The sequence below is a fragment of the Arvicola amphibius genome, chromosome 7 (assembly GCF_903992535.2).
Source record: "Arvicola amphibius chromosome 7, mArvAmp1.2, whole genome shotgun sequence".
NCBI lineage: Eukaryota > Metazoa > Chordata > Mammalia > Rodentia > Cricetidae > Arvicola > Arvicola amphibius.
Window position 1 is genome coordinate 22,463,341 of NC_052053.1, and position 16,825 is coordinate 22,480,165.

General features: G+C 43.7%; 1 protein-coding gene across 3 annotated transcripts in view; it reads left to right on the top strand.

Moving 5' to 3' along the window:
- The window catches only part of Itgb6 (integrin subunit beta 6), a 79,595-nt gene that overhangs the window by 18,224 nt on the left and 44,546 nt on the right, over nt 1-16,825 (top strand). For all 3 annotated transcript variants that reach the window (XM_038337319.1, XM_038337321.1, XM_038337320.1), the window contains 3 exons: nt 803-968; nt 2,286-2,447; nt 5,464-5,559. In XM_038337319.1, coding sequence (XP_038193247.1) covers nt 803-968; nt 2,286-2,447; nt 5,464-5,559 — 424 coding nt within the window. The remainder of the gene's footprint in view (nt 1-802; nt 969-2,285; nt 2,448-5,463; nt 5,560-16,825) is intronic.

The following is a 16,825-nucleotide window of genomic DNA, read 5'->3' on the forward strand; positions in this document are numbered from 1 at the left end:
CCTGTGGGCAAGCCCTGGAGTGCATTTTCTAGCTTAATAATTGACGCTAAATGGCTCTGCTCACTGTATGGGGTGCCACCCCTGGGGTGGTAGTCCTGGGTGCTTTAAGAAAGCAGTCCAAAAAAAAATCCCGAGGATCAAACTTGTAAGTGGCACTCCCCTACTGCCTTTGCATCAGATCCTGCCTAAGGTTCCTGCCTTGAGTTCCTGCCTTGACTTTCCTGGTTGATAGACTACAGGCTGTAAGATGGAACAAACCCTTCCCTTCTCAAGCTGCTTTTGATCTTTGTGTTTTATCACAGCAATAGAAAATCTAAGACAAAAACCAAGAGCTTTGCTGTGGGTTCTGGGCCCACGGTAGACAGGCTTGAGAGTAGAGGAGAAAGGAGACAATTCCTCTCTCCATTGCTCGGGGTTGATTCATGCTTGATATCAAGTTAAGATATCTGACCACAAAGCAACGCGAACTGGTTGTCATCAGGTAAACTTAACTCATCAGGTAGATTTTGGTTTGTAGTCAGTAGAAGGAAGTAATACACGCCCCGGAACAAGGATCTGATGACAGGATCATCAGCAGTCCCAGCTGGAGCCTGCCTATGATACACAGCAGGCTTCAAATCGGTGTTAGCCAATAGAGTCTACATGGGGAAGATGGCAACTTCAACTGGAAGATTCGCTGTCAAGTCATACAGTGAGGCCCTTTAGAAAAGCAATCATCCTTTAAGGAAATGTTCTCAGGATATCAGGTCTACTAACTGCCCTGGACCACACTAAAGAATATTTTTTTATATTCCTTCTGCAGTAGTATTCCCTACTTCTGTTTACCTACGTTTGGATTCAAGCACATTTTACCGCTGACTGATGATGCTGAGCGATTCAATGAAATTGTGAGAAAACAGAAGATTTCTGCAAATATTGACACGCCCGAAGGTGGATTTGACGCAATTATGCAGGCTGCTGTGTGTAAGGTAGGTTGTGGGGGGCAGGGGTGGAGTCAGTGCTCCGTCCTATTAACATAAATTTCATCTCTTATTAACAAATCTGCTTTGGGAAGCTAAGCTAACTGTCTTTCCTTTGATCACCGTACTTCTTCATTTGATCCTTTTCTTAAAATGTGAAACTTCCATTCAGTATTTAATTTAGTCACGTTGAAGGGGGAGAATGTTTCATGTGTATGACATTTGAATAATCAAATAATAATAATAGTAATCAAATAGTCAAAGGAAATTTTGGTTCAAAGAACAGATTAGTTATTTTTTAATCAACTATAGTAGGAAAAAATTAAGGGCAGAATATTAACAAGCAAATTTAAAATGTCTGACTCGGTGTACAGCACACATAATGATGCAACTATTGTATTTTACCTTTCTCATGATGTGGGCCTTGTTCATGCTAGGCAAGCACTATACTAACGCTACTAATGAGCTACCCAACTCTTAGATTTGAGAGGCAGAGTTGCAGTGCATAGTTCAAGATAAAATCTGTTGTTTTGAACTAATAAAGTCAGGATCAGAAGTCACGTTATCTCTGCAGCACTGTCGGGACCCCAGAGTCCTCCTTGACTCTTCGAGAACAATCGTCCTGTCTAGACATTAGTCCATGGTGGGCAATACCAGGAAATGCCAAGGGTGGAAGCTTCTAGAAGGCAGAAGGGTCAGGAGTTAAAGGAGGAAGGAAAGGATAAGGCAGGCTAGGAGAGCCAGGAGGAGTTTTTGCCCAAAGGCTTCCTAGACTAATATTAGTTCTGGGAGATGGCGGCAAAGACACAGATTGCAGACAATCTCTGCTAGTAGGACCCTGGGGCTATCTTCAATCAGCAATTCTTACGCTTGTGTTAGATGTATAATTCTCAGGTGACATCGTTAGAAATGCATACCTAAATGTTGGGTGACATTATAATGAAACAGGCTTACTTTATAACCAGTTTTCATTGCATTTAGCTTGAATTTAGAATGGCTGTGACCTTTTCCACTACCTCCTCTCATTCTCTTTGTCTGATGAATAGAGAGCTGAGCAATAAAGATCAATAACTAGAAGCCAAGATGAACCCAGCATCACTTGTAGTGGAACTATTTTTTTTTTTTTTTTTTTTTTTTGTGATGCAAGGAAACCTGACCGTTGTCTAGGAAAAAGCAAAAGCTATGGGATTTCATCCCTTTACTAAGGCTCAAATTCACTGTAGATAGAAAGGCTTGGGTGGGCTATCCACGCACTGTGAGAAGCTGCACTATCCTCAATTCAGGCCTGCCCTCTCCATACACCCTATGGCGTCCTTCTCGCTCTAGGAAAAGATTGGCTGGCGCAATGACTCGCTCCACCTCCTGGTCTTTGTGAGTGATGCTGATTCTCATTTTGGAATGGACAGCAAGCTAGCCGGCATTGTCATTCCCAATGATGGGCTCTGTCACTTGGACCACAGGAATGAATACTCCATGTCAACCGTCTTGGTATGTAACCCAAGCCTATGTAATGACTCACCTACTTGGTGAATGCGGTGTCTATTTTCGACCTTAGGGGCTAGACATCACTCTCTTCTACCTCACCTGTATACAGGTTCCACACAGAGCTCACATGACCTCCGCTAGGTAGGTGGTGGGCCTGTGTTGAGAGTTTAAATCTGCTAGGCCACAGGTGAACCTAGAACTTCTCTAGCTTCAGAGAGATCCTGAGGCCAGCAAAAGCAGCAGATAGCTCTCTATTCTAAGTCAAAGTGGTCCAGGTCAGACCAGTACCGTGGAAGGCTTTCTGAGCATCGTTAGCTCTCAGTTGTGCCATAACCATGGTGCTCTCTTTGGACAGAGAATCAAGTGGGGTTTGGTTTGTGTTTAATAACACTTAGTTCATTTTCTGTTGTTGAGAAATGCTGGCAACATTTAAAATAAAGAAAAAACTTGACCGTTGTCAAACGAGGTAAAAATTTCAGAGGTCTTTGCTCCAACGGTCTCATCTGATCTTCAACAGGACTCTGTTTCACTGCTGTTTCGAAGAACGGACCATGTAGCTACTGGACTTGTAAATGTTATGCCCTGAACTGGGGAAACTAAATAACCCTTTAGGACACAGTGAGCCCTCTTTGACCTCCACTGGGTCCCAAAGCAGGCAACTTCTCATTTCACCCTTATTCATGATGTCTGTCTTCGTGCACATCTCTATATGGCAATGGGTTCTCTTACGCTGTCTTTCTCGTGGTACCTTCCTCAGAGCCTGGGATGGTTTGTTATCTTTGTTTCCTAAGCTCAGTGCCTACGTCACAGTGGGTGCTGACAGATGTATGGCATGGAAGGAAGAAGCATCACTCTGGGAAAGTCCTTCTGTGCGAATTCAACGCAGTGAGTAGCATGGCTCAGAAAAGGCAAAGGACCCTTCATAGAACACATAGGAAGGAGAAAGGGGAAAACCTGGAATTCCAATGTCAATTGAAGAAAAAGCGATCAAAAGCTATTCTAAGCAAACTCTGCTGAATAACAAATTTAGACGGTTCTTTAACCTAATTCTGAAGTTCAACCTAGATTTTACCCCATTTTTGAACAGTTTTATTCCCCACACATACATGGTCTCTAATCTTAATCTTTCCATTTGAGAATCTCAATGATTATTGCCAATGTTTGTCTTTAACTCAATGGGGTTCCAGTAAATAAGTCCTTTTATCATGAATTTGTCAAATGCTCCATAAAAGAACTCTTGAAAACCAAAAATCATAGAACCAAACAATACGCATTGCTTCATATGACTTTCTCATTTAATAAATGTTTATCTTATTGTTTTGAGTAAATTTCTGCGTAAGTACAGATGCCACGGGCCATTTTCAGTCCCCCTGAGTCCTTTGCCTATTTTTGTGTGCTAAAAGCTAAGTTAGATTCCCAGGGCCACCAAACAGAACCTGCTTCTGGCCTTGAGTTTTCTATAGAATTATAAGCACTCATGCAACAGATCTCATTAAAACATAAAGCAGCATCCTATGTGGGCTGCATGGTATGGTCCAGGCTCCACAAGAAGCAGTAGATAGGTGTGTGCCCATGGAGATGTGGAGCACCCAGCTTTAACTTTAGAGTAAAGCATGCTTAGAGTTTGGACAACTGAAAAGCAAATGACACTAAACCTGTCAGACCAAGGAACAATTCTGTTATCTGGTATCTCTGCTAGTAAAAATCCAAATGTGGGACTGGAGAGATGGCTCAGTGGTTAAGAGCACTGACTGCTCTTCCAGAGGACCCTGGTTCAAGTCCCAGCACCCATATGACAGCTCACAGCTGTCTGTAACTCCAGGGCATCTGACACCCTCACACAGACATAAAGATAGATAGATAGATAGATAGATAGATAGATAGATAGATAGATAGATAGACAGACAGAGATAGATAGATAGATAGATAGATAGATAGATAGATAGATAGATAATAGATAGATAGATAGATAGATAGATAGATAGATAGATAGATAGATAGATGTATGGAAAGTAAAAAATCCAAACTTGACCAAAAAAAAAAGTATTCCCAGCCTGGTTGGGTAATTTAGAGAAAGGAACACCTTTTGCTCGACTTGAACCTTGTACCTAATGACAACCCCAGACAGAAAGACTCTGGCAGTCCTGAGGATGGGAGAATACACCATCTCAATGAACAGAAGGCTTTGTTCTCAGGGCTCCTCCATCTGATGGGCTGCAGCCATAATCCATAGTCCTATCTGCCTCCAGTTGCTCCTTTATGCGTCCTCTTTGTGAATATCCACTTTTGGAGTCATAGGGGAGGCTGATGTGTTTCATGTTTTCTAGACTTGGGAAGTAAATTCATCTGTAAATTTGATAATAGAATAACTTCTTTTGTTTCTAAAAAATTATCTACCTCACTTGAGAATGAATATTGCCACACCAGAAGGACAAACTGTTTTCATTAGTGCTGGGAAAAAAAAAAAAAAAAAAGAGGAACGAGTACCAGATCCCATACCACCAATTTACAACATTGCAAAGGCAATAAAACCAACCCTGAGAACCGGTGTGGGCCTGTCTCAAATCAGACAGCCACAGGAATTATAGTGTATTCTTCAGCTTCCATCCCTTCCTCAGCCTTCATGTGGCCTCACCTAACTCCAGTCAGAGTCACAAGAGCCCCTCTCATACATCCAAACCATACATCACACTCTCCCCGCCCCGCCCCCTAGTCTAACATCCCTACCTGCCGCTGGGGGCTCTTGACGTAGATAATGTGACACATTAGAAGTCTTGAAATAAATCCCAAAGGGTCTTCTTAGGTAGACTGCTTAGCAAACTCCCAGACTTCATTCTTCGGACTTACCTGAGCTTTCAAGACCTGGGATAGTTCCTGAGCTAAGTGGAGAGTAACCGCAATAAAGAGTGTTTCCTTAGCGTGACCTGTGGATATCGACCTTCTCAACTGTGGAAGGAACATTTTAAAACTGCGCCTTCTGTGGTTAAGGTGGTATTTGAAATCTGTGTATCAATTTTAGGAATATCCAACAATTGGTCAACTCATTGAGAAGCTGGTACAAAACAACGTGCTCCTGATCTTCGCTGTAACCCAAGAACAAGTCCACTTGTATGAGGTAAGCCAATAGGCTGGGAGAAATCCCCTCAAGGAGATGTGTGCATCACGAAACGGGAAGGTTAACTCTGTGACTCACCCTTGGAAGGGCTCTTGGATAATCATTAACACATACCAAGCAAACCGAGAACTTGGCAAGGCTCCTTCATCTGCTGTTGGAATTTTAGGTAACAAGCCATGGAGGGCCAGCAGAAAGTTGGGGCACACAAAGTAGAACAATAAAAAGGTTGGAGGTGAAAAAGGGTAAGGGAGAAGGGAGTACCAATGAATGCAGGTGGGGTCACTTAGTGCCATTAAAACAAGCATTTCTTCCGAAAAGGAGTTAAGCAAGAATAGGGACATTATTAAGAGTGTGAGGGCACTGACTAAATATTTGCAAACATGGAAAGACTCCAACAGAAAGTTAGAAGAAAATCAGTTATTAATTTGGGTCATAAAATAATCCCCACCCACCCCCACCCCCAACCCCAAATGTAGTTGTGTTTACCGGACAGGTGTTGGAAAGAGGTACCAGTGTGGAAAGGGGAGTCTTTCATTAGATTTTCATGATGCGTGCTAGCCACCATATAAACTGTAAAGCGCCTGTGCAAACTTAAGATTTCTGTGGTCTCTTTACAACCTAAGAAAAACAAGGTGTCAAAATGCTGCGAACGGAGATAACAGCCAGGGGCCTCTTGGAAAAATGCAGTTTCATAGAAAAGCCGGAACAGCCGAGAAAAATGCAGCCGTTAGACCATGCTTTCTATGCAAAAGGGCTGCTCAGCTACTCCTGAGTTCAGACTCTGATTTCCCACTCCTCTTAAAAGGGCCTCTTCACATGCTTGGTGACTTTGCAGGGGATTCTCCAATTTTTCCCCCCAGAAGGCTTTGATTAAATGTACTCGCTACTCAGAATGGTGCGGTCCACGAACTTGCATCAGATTCTATGGAAAGAATCCAGGAGGAGATGCTATCTTCGTTTTTTCATGAGAGGAGGGTATTGTACTCCGGGAGAGAGAGCCTTGCTAAGGAAGTCCATTGCAATCAGGCTCCATCCTTAAGGCTTTTGTTTCTCGGGTCACCTGATCTGGACGGGTTTTTTTTTTTTTTTTTTTTTTTTTTTTGAAGGCGGCTTAGTATGTGATACCGGTTTCCACTGGTTTTCAGTCGTAGGGTTGCAGTAAAGATATATTTTTGAATGACCTCAGCACAATAGTGGGTCAACCGTGCCTTTGATCCTGAAGGCTAAAGGGAGAGGACCCCAGGGGTTGCAGCGCCTCCTCCCCAGTGGGGCTGTAGTCTAGAAGCTGGAGGGGTAGCTGCCCAGAACTTACTTGCAGAAGGGAGTCTGGGGAATATGATTGATGATCATGAACATAGACTCCCATAATTCATGTTGGTAATAGTCTTTAAGACCCGCAGCTCGTTTAGACGCCTCCCCCAAACCACCATTAAGAAGACAGAGGAGGATGAATAATAACTATGTGGCAAAACAGAATCTGTTGCATTCAGCTTAGTTGCACATGGTTCCCCTGTTGCAAAAGAAACGATCATTTCCAAGGAAAACACCAGTTATAGCCTGCCTCTAATATAACAGCAGGACATTTATTTTGTCTGCCTACTAATCTCATTATGAGGAGAATTTATGTCCTGTCATGATCTGTGGTCTCTGCCATCCGGGCGCCACTAAATTCGAAGGAACATTTTCAAGGAGCCACAGCCCAGCAGCCAGGTCAGCAATCTGCCCTGATGGGTGTCTCCTTGCTCTGTTTTCCTTCTGATGTCCCATCATACCATCTGCATTAGGGGGCCAGGAAACAGCTTGGTCTAAAGATAATGACAGCCACAAGTACTTCCCTGAAGGCTTCGCGTAGCGTGGAAATGCTGATCGCTTGTTTTATTGATAATGAAAACGGAAAATAGACCAGTAATGGCCTGTGTTGCTTTTCCATTTAAACCTCTTAGAACACGCCTTTTGTGTGCTGGAGGCCAGAGCAGGATGATGTGTGGGGTAGCTGTGAAATAAGGAACAAAAGCACCAAAGAATCGTTGAGCAATAAGCCAGCAGTGGGATAAATTAAGTAGTGAGATCTAATGGAAATTCCAGAAGGTAAATTATTTGCCTGAATTATATAATAAGGAGAGTTCCATGCCTGCACAGCCGGCAAGGGATGGGTGAGGTTCAATGGCGGCTCTGTCTTGCAGCAAGAAAGATTTATGTTGCCCACTCATGTAATTCGGGAAAAAATGGCTGTTGTTTCAACCAGCTGGGTAGGATGCTCTGGCCTGCCCAGGTGTGGGGGACTGCTGGGCCCTGTCGTAAGGATCTGAACCAACAATGGAAGGGATTCCGTAAGCAGTTTCCTTTCAGCTCCGGACGACTGCAGTGTGCACCCCAGACTCTAGCAAACAGACAATTAGGAGCAAACTTATTATTATGAATAGTTTCTTGTTTGTCCAATTACAGGGTCCAAAAGATAATGATAGATAATCGGCTGAGCACTAGGTAGTATATTATATCCTAGTACTAAGTACCATTTAAAATGAAGATTTGATTACCCAAGCTAAAAATAAAAAAGAAAGAAAAAAGTTTACACCTCGGTCTGTTGTTTTTAAACACTCACTCAATTTACGTTATGATAGTATCAGTAAATTAAAGTCCAACTGCTTAATTTGCAGTGGCTTTCCTTCCTAGTGAGATACTGAGATAAAGCAATTAAATCAGTAGTTTTACTATATTATCAAATCATGTTATTAATCACTTCATGTTATTTGCAAGGCTTAACAATATCTATATGCAGACAGACACTGCTCGTTTCTTTCCTGGCCACCCAGACCTGAATAATCACACAGAAACTATATTAATTACAACACTGTTTGGCCAAGAGCTTAGGTGTATGCCTAGCTTGCTCTTACATCTTAAATTAACCCATTTCTACTAATCTGTGTATCATCACAAGGCTGTGGTTTACAAGTAAGTTTCTGGCGTCTTCTCCTTCGGCAGCTACATGGTGTCCACCTGACTCCACCTATTCTCTCTCTCTATCTCTAGTCAGATTTCCAGTCTGGCTTTAAACAGCTTTATTCCTTAGTCAATAAAAGCAAACATACACAGAAGGACATCATACATCATCCATATGTTTCCTAAATGTCTACACCTGGCAGGAAGGATGCAATGCGTGGAAACGTAGCGATGGCCGTTACAGGAGCTAGCGTTGGCAGCACGACGCTAATACAATGAGTCCATCTGCAGCAGATGTTTCCAGGTCAACCACTGTTATGGCCACCCTAACTGGTGCCCTGTGGTTACTAGGACAGAGTAACAGGTAGATTAGGTTCTTATGCACTCGGAGGACCCTTTCCCTTAGAGACAAGAAACTCTAGCTACTAGATATTTGAAAAGAATGTATCTTACACATCTTCTTGTTTAGGCCAAGCCTCAGTGATGTTGTTAAATAAATATAAAAATACGGTAAAAGGATCTCTCTTTTTTGTTTTCTAAAATTGAGCCAAATGTTCTTCAGGACGTGAAGTTTGATGTGACAGATGCATATGAAGACAGAGGCTGTCTGAGCACATAGGGCAAGTATAGGGCACCTAACCATTGACAGGATGCTCTGCCACACAAGCTGTCCCCATCTTCTGCCTTCCAACCTGGACCCAGATGGCAACAGAAAGGAAAGCAGAGCCATGCCATCTGTCTTAGGACAGACCTGCTGGAGAAGTTCCACGCATCCCTTCCCACTGGGCCAGTAGGGAAACCCCTGAGCGATTATTCACTGGCACACATTAGATCAAACAGCAAGTCTGACGAGCAGTGGTAACACACTATAAGCCTCGTGCTCTTTCTCACCTCATGGAAACAGCATCCTGTCCATAAGCATCCATGTTTCAGGAATCAGTAACCCCAGTTTTCTTTATCCCCTTCTCCCTTTGGCTATTCACGGTAGCGAAAGAGGTTAGGAGGTGAGGTGAACTAGAGGGAGATTAAATAGAAATTGGACCTCCTTGCTGTTCGTTAGTTGGTTCGATTGTTTTGTTTTCTTCTGATCTCGGTGGAAAAGATCAAAACCATTTCAGTTCAGTGGAAATCCCTTGATCTCTCAGGCCTCAGTATTTGTAAAATAAAAAGATTAGGCCTAATGGCCTCCATTTTTAACAGGCGATGACCAAGGCTGGAGCTGGCCACGCGTTCTGATGATCCACACACAGATAACAAGGTTCTCTAGCTGCACCGTGGCTGATTTTAGGGCCCACTCTAAGAAGTTATTCCCTGTCCTCTCAATCTCATGCTATAATTGGATATTCCAAACTTGGGATTTTTAATGCAAATAAAATCGTCTGGGATAAAAAGCAATTTCACGATTATGTGACATTGCCATGGAGTTAATAAATTGCTCTCGATTCAAGTATAATAGGGAAGATTTTTTATTTCTCCTTAATTGACGGTCTCTGGGAACAAAGCCTGAGGAGAGCCAGCTGCCTACACTTTCCTCATTAACTGAAGCATCACTCAGAGAGGGAGGCTTTGGAAATAAAACTCGTGTCCCCAGATTACTGGCCATCTACCAAATAAGGCTAACTAGTAAATCCCAACCATCAGCAGTCACTGTTAGCTAACACATAGGACTTTTCTCTAAGAATCTAAAGGCTTGTACTTCACAACATTAACCTAGGAGAAAAGGAAGACGCAGGTCTTAAATAGAGTCTTCATGAGATCCCCTGCTAGGTCTTCTCATATAGGCGATCTTGCCACTACACAGTCTAAATGTGTAGGGAGGAAGGGAGAGAGGGAGGGAGGAAGGGAGGAAGGGAGGGAGGGAGAGAGGGAGGGAGGGAGAGAGCGAGGGGGAGGGAGGGAGGGAGAGAGCAAGGGGGGAGGGAGGGAGGGAGGGAGCGAGGGGGGAGGGAGGGAGGGAGAATTTTGCTAATGCATGATGATTTCTTCTGTCAATCAGTGGGTTTTTTTTTTAATCTGTTCATCACCTTTGTTAGAAGAAGTAGCTGATTAGTTGACAATCATGAACTGGTTTCAATGCCAGCAATAGCAAAGCGTAATACCCAGCCTTTTCCTTTGTGTGTGTGGGGGGGGTAAAAACTGAGGCCTGGAGACGGCCTGCAGCAATAACCATGTTAATGGAGAGGGCAACAAGCAGCCCCCAGGAGACTGCACTTTATTTACACTTACTTTATCATTTAATCTCTGTGTGTCGCTACAGACCCCAAACTAGCAAAATAAGTTGACAGAAGATAGACCCAGATAACTAGAGTCTATAGCCTTAACCACTGGGAAAAAGTCACAACTGAGCCCTGAACCCAGGCTGCGGTAGTGGCAGAGCACAGAGACTCCTGAACACTTGATGTGGGAGAGTCTTCTGTTTGTCTTGATTTCATTCATTAATAAAGAAACTGCCTTGGCCAGCCCTTAGGTGGGTGGAGTAGACAGAACAGGAAGAAGGAAGTGAGGTAGATGGCTCAGTTAGATGCCACGCCTCTCCTAAGTTAGCCAGACTGCTGTGTCCCTGCTCAGGGAGACAGATGCGATGAAGCTCCAGCCCAAGATGGACGCACGCTAGAATCTACCTGGTAAGGCACCACTTTGTGGTGCTACACAGATTATTAGATATGGGTTAGTCAAGATGTGAGTAAGAGCCTGAAAATAATGAGCCAGGCAGTGTTTAAAAGAATACAGTTTCTGTGTAATTATTTTGGGGCATAAGCTAGTCAGGAGGCCGAAAGCAGGGCGGCGGGAATGCAGCCCACAGCTCATCACTACAAACACTAGAGCACCAGCCAAATGTCCCTTCCAACGTCAGCTTTAATGTCTCTGTAAAGGCACAGAGTCTGAGAGTGGAGCAGAGCCACTCTTTAAATGACAGTCCTTCAAGGCTGGGCAATTTTTGACCTAGGGCACTTTACCGCTGCTGTTAATTTAGGTGAAGGAGGCAAGGTGAAAAGAGTGCCCCTCTCCATTCTTCCTTGTGGTAGAAAGAGGCTACGTAACCAGCACAATGCCATTGCGCTGCCATCTAAACCCCATCTAAGACACTCATTATCTCTGCTTCCAATAAAGAGAAGCAGTAGGGACGGGGGTCTACAAAGGCTATAGATTTAGTAAGTGCACACAACTTAAGCACACAGAAAAGCAGGGCATACATTGAACGGTGGCATACCCACTGGTAAGTTTCCCTTGATCTAATGATGCCACCACGCTGGTTCATTTGAAGACGGAAAACATCTAGCGTGCAAATGCCCTCTGACTGACACCCCATCTCAGTCTTCCCTCTTCCTTTCCACAAGGTGAGCAGGATCCTGAACTCAGTGTTCATCACCCGTACACTCGTTTGCATGCTACTAAAATACAGGCACATCCGCAACTGATTCTATATTAATGGCATGCCGGCACATTTCATTGTGTGCATGCGATTTCTACTGCTTTCTTCTGAAGAACTGAGCTCAATAACCGACAAGATTTAACAGAGAATAATTGATCTTGGGAAAAGAGGAATTCTAATGGCCTGCATTTGCGGGGGTGGAGGGGCATATTTTTGTTGTAGTCTCATATTGTGTTAAAACACATGTAAGGTATGCATTTTCAGGTTTTAATTCGTGTTTCAGTGCATAGTTCTGTGGTATTAAACACACTGACCTTGCTGTGCTCAGCCGTCTGTGTCTGAGGCTAATCCAGGCAGATGCCGGTAGGGCCAATTGACGCCATCCACGTTTTTCTGTAACTGAGAGCACTGAGCCACGTGCCACAATCCCACACCATGGATGCTGTCGCTGTACCCATCCCTACACTTATATTCTCCACTGAGGGTCCAGCACAGCTCCAAGGGAGGCCCCTAGGTCCCAAGAAACAGGGTCTTCAAAGTTACCGAGTTTGTCCATGTTACCGAGTTTGTCCACGTTACTACCATACTGGAGACTCTCTTGCCGGCAACGCGGTATGGAAGCGTGAAAGCCAAAACAAAGCAGAGCGAAAAAATTAATGCGACATTTGCACAAAAGGGAGGGAGGCAGTGAGGTGATGAGAAGCAGGAATTGAAAATAAAAATCACGCATAAACCAACCCCTCAGACAGAGCTAACTACTGTTGACATTTTAGAATAAGTTTTCCTTCCCCTTTCTTTGCACGTCTTTGCATATTTTAACATAATTGCTATCATACTGTACATATTAAGTATGTTCACATTTTTAAACGAGTTTGTATATTTATCGTCTTAGAAAGGCATAAGAATTAAATTCTATGAAGTTATGCATTAATCACTTTCATTAACAAGAATAACATTAGATGGAAATCAAGGTTGTTCTGTAACATCCTGAGCCTATGGGTTTTTATATTTATAGGTTCTCTGCTGTAAACTAAAAACAAACTGAGCCTCATCTGCCGGCACAGCTCTGTAATACTACTTCAGGTAGCGGCATGGGGGCAGGTCACAAGTTCAAGGCCAGTCTCAGCAACTTTTAAGCACATTCCTCAATATATAAAATAAAAAGAGGGCTTAGATGCAGCCCAGGGGTAGAACACTCACTAGTGTTAATACAGGTCAGTGCTCAGAATTTACAAAAAGAAATAAAATAAAATAAAATAATAATTGTTCCCTCTCACCGTTAGCCCCAGAACTGTGTGGGTATGTCATTTCCCCTCCAGCCTTAATTTTTCACATAGTCTCATGCTTTGTGTTTTGATTCGTTTGGGTTTGGTTTTGGTTCTGCATGATCATATTTTAACTTTCATAAACCCAACTCACTATGTGTAATATCTATTTTCACTTCACTCACCGTGTCCCTTTGCTGAGAACTCCACTGTCTGGGAACACAAGTAACGATGTGGAACTGCCCTCCCTCTGCTTTCTCTGGGTGTTCCTCTGGTTGTAACGGCTACCATGTGCATGTCACTATTGGGATGACTAAATCCCAACAGTGCACACAGGGATCTTGCTTGCCTGTCTTGATGACTTTATGGAGTAGTCTAAGTGGTCCAAGTGTAACTAAGCTTTTTCCGCTTTGCACTGGCTTTTAAACGCTCACTAGAGCATCAACCCAAGGGGGCAAGTTAAACTGATGGCCCACTGGACTCAAAACTTGGGTGTATTATAGATTTTAATCTCATGCACAGTTGTCGGAGAGAACCTATAACGTACTTCATAGGGCCTACTATTAGTTCTAATAGTTGAATATTTTGTTGTTCTTGCAATATTGAATCTTCAGAAAGTAAACAGAAAATCTGTTGAGGGCAATTCCTGAGAAAACAAGCAACAGAAAGACAGTCATTCTGGCTGCCAGTGTCAAAGGTCTCAGCCCACCATGGTGAGGAAGGCAGGGAAAAGTCCCATGTGGTGGGACTGTGTGGAAAGAGCGTTCACATCACAGAAGACCAGGAAGCAAGATGAGGCAGAAACCTGAAGCTGGCTACCACCTTCAGAGGCCCCTCCCTAGTGGCTTGTTTCAGGCAACCAGCTGCTCCACCCACCCTGACATCTAAAGGTTCCACATCCCCCACCAAATACCACCAACAACTATGGAATAAGAGTTCAAAACAGGAGCCTGTAGGAGACATCTAAGATTGAAACTCTAAGTACTCAGCAGGCTCTATTTCCTCTGGAAGACTATTAGTAGGAATCAGATAGTCATCTAAGCCTTGTAAGTCATAAGCACACAGCTGGACCATACTGTGTGAAGATTCATAGGTGTCTGTTATGATAAAAGATTGTGACAAATTATGGTGGTTTGAATAAATATGGCCCCCAAAGACTCTCAGGTGCTTGAATGCTTGGCCCATAGGGAGTGGCACTATTAGGATGTGTGACCTTGTTGGATTAGGTGTGGTCTTGTTGGAGGAAGTATGTCACTTTGGAGGTGGACTTTGAGGTCTCATATACACTTAAGCCATGCCAAGGGTGACAATTCACTTCCTGTTGCCTGTGGATCAAGATGTAGAACTCTCAGCTCCTTCTCCAGCACCATGTCTACCTGCATGCTGAAACTGTAAACCCACCCCAATTAAATGTTTTCCTTTATAAAACATGATAGAAACCCTAAGACACAGGTCAATAGTTGTCCATAGGTCTTAGTTTGCTCATTCAAGTTTTTATGTGCTTTATACTTACCAGATCTAAGCACTGAAGGAGTAGACAATAAAATGCAGATTCTGTCTGTCCCCATGGGCATATGACTCAGATAATTAATAATAATAATAATAATAATAATAATAATAATAATAATAATAATAATCCACGAATAAATAGCCAAGAATGACTTTTAAATGTGCTGCTGAAGGAATGGAAAGGAATAGTGTCGAGCAATATAGAATAATTAAAGGGGGAAACTGAGATCTTCATTGGAGAGGCTCTTCAGAGAGGGCTCCATCCAAGAGATATTGAGACAGCAACCAGAAGGTTGAGAAAGTATCAACAGGAGGTCCATGCAAAAGACCCTAGGGCAGTAAACAAACAAAACTCAGAATATATGAGGAAACAGAATAAAAATGTTCAATAGTCAGTCAACTTGGAGTGACTTGAAGTGGAAGGAGATAGAGAGAGTGAGAGACATTGGAAGCAGGTTCATGGAGAGCAGACATTCACTTCCACCTTTGTGGCAAGGCAGAGATGTCACAAGTATTGGGCAGGCTGAATACTCCATATGACTTATGGATCTATGTCTTAAAATTATAATGTCCTTATTTTCCAAGTCACAGACTATTTTTTACCCATGGTTCTCAATCATTGGTGCTTATTAGAATTGCCTAGACAGCTAAAAAACAGATTCAATGCCCCGGCAGCATCCTGACCTGATTAAACTAACATCTCTGAATGCAGACACTAGGCTTGGTGTCTGCATCTCCTCTGTCTAACCATCCATTCTGTGCCTTACGAATATGGATTCTGATCCAGGATGCCTCCTATGTCCACGCCTCAGCATCTCTGACAAGCTCCAAAGAGATGCTGATGCGGTGAACCATCTACAGCACTTGAAGCGTGGGGGCTCCTGGCTCTGCACAGTCCTTACATGCACTCTGCTTGGCTATCTTCTTGCTCCCCGAATAAACTTCCTTCCAGTCATCCTTCAGAGTTTTATTGCCCGCCCATTGGTTTGCAGAGCACATGGGCTGTCACTGAAATTCATCTCCCTTTCCGTTTTCAAATGGCCTTCTAAAGCTTAGGGACTCAGGACGTGCATTCTGTAGCCAAGGTGTGTCCTCTGTCTCTGAGAGCAGGCCACTAATCTCATTAAGAGGAGCTGTGAAGCATCCTTGGTAACAAATACTCCACACAGCCCCTTTGTTCTCAGAGTCTCCCTTCCCGATGCCTGTTTGTCTCCTCACAGTTTGCACCATGGTCCATTCGTTTTTTCCTTATCACACGGCTGCTTCGGAGCGCTCTATTCAGCGGTGTGCTATGGCTTCAGGCTGACAAGATAATTACATTCTGGGCAGCCTGGGAGAAAGACAGGTAGTGCTCAAAAGTTGCGAGGCCGACTACCTAGTCATTGCTGGTACAGACTTCAAGATCAAGCACCTGATCTAATTAGCACACTCCCATCCTGCCTGCCTGCCTGCCTGTCTGTGGAATGCTGACAATGGAAAGCCCGAAGGCAATGCAGATATCATGCAACCTGGAGACAGACAGTCATGCCACCCTTTTGCCAGAAACAATTACATGTTCTGCTTGGAATCTTGGGTGTCCTGGTAACAGAGTGGAGCCAGAGGGTAAACTTTTGCATAATACCGGGAGCCCTGCATTTACTGATAATGAACCTGAGAAGCAGGGAAATGAAAAGCCCACAAGAATGGAAGTCCCCTAGAGAAGCAAGCCTTCCGGTTGCCTTCGGAATCAGTTATGTCAGCAGGCCCAGGCCCCAGCACGGGAAGAATCATGCTCTTCCACAGAAGCAAGGCTTTACTGACAAAGAGCTGTTTATCTTCGACCAGTACTGGTCTCCTGGGAACTCTCCCACCCCACCCAATCCTTTCATTCCTCCCTACATTTCTTTTTAGATTCAGCCTTTGAGTTTGATGATGATCACTACCATGGATCTTTCTTCTTCTACCCTTTCTGCTCGTAGTGGGTAGGAAAGTGTTTAAGATCCCAGTCGCTAAGCACTCATATCAGGCATTGAGATCTTCACTTTCTAATGAGATGCTCATATTCATTTGCTGCTGGCATTTGTACCCATTCCTCCCACGGCAGCCTGATGTAAGATGGTGAGCATTGGCCTACAGTCACAGTCTGCTTCTACCACTTAGGTCGTGGTGCCTGGGCAAGGCGTTGCCTGCCCAGATTCAA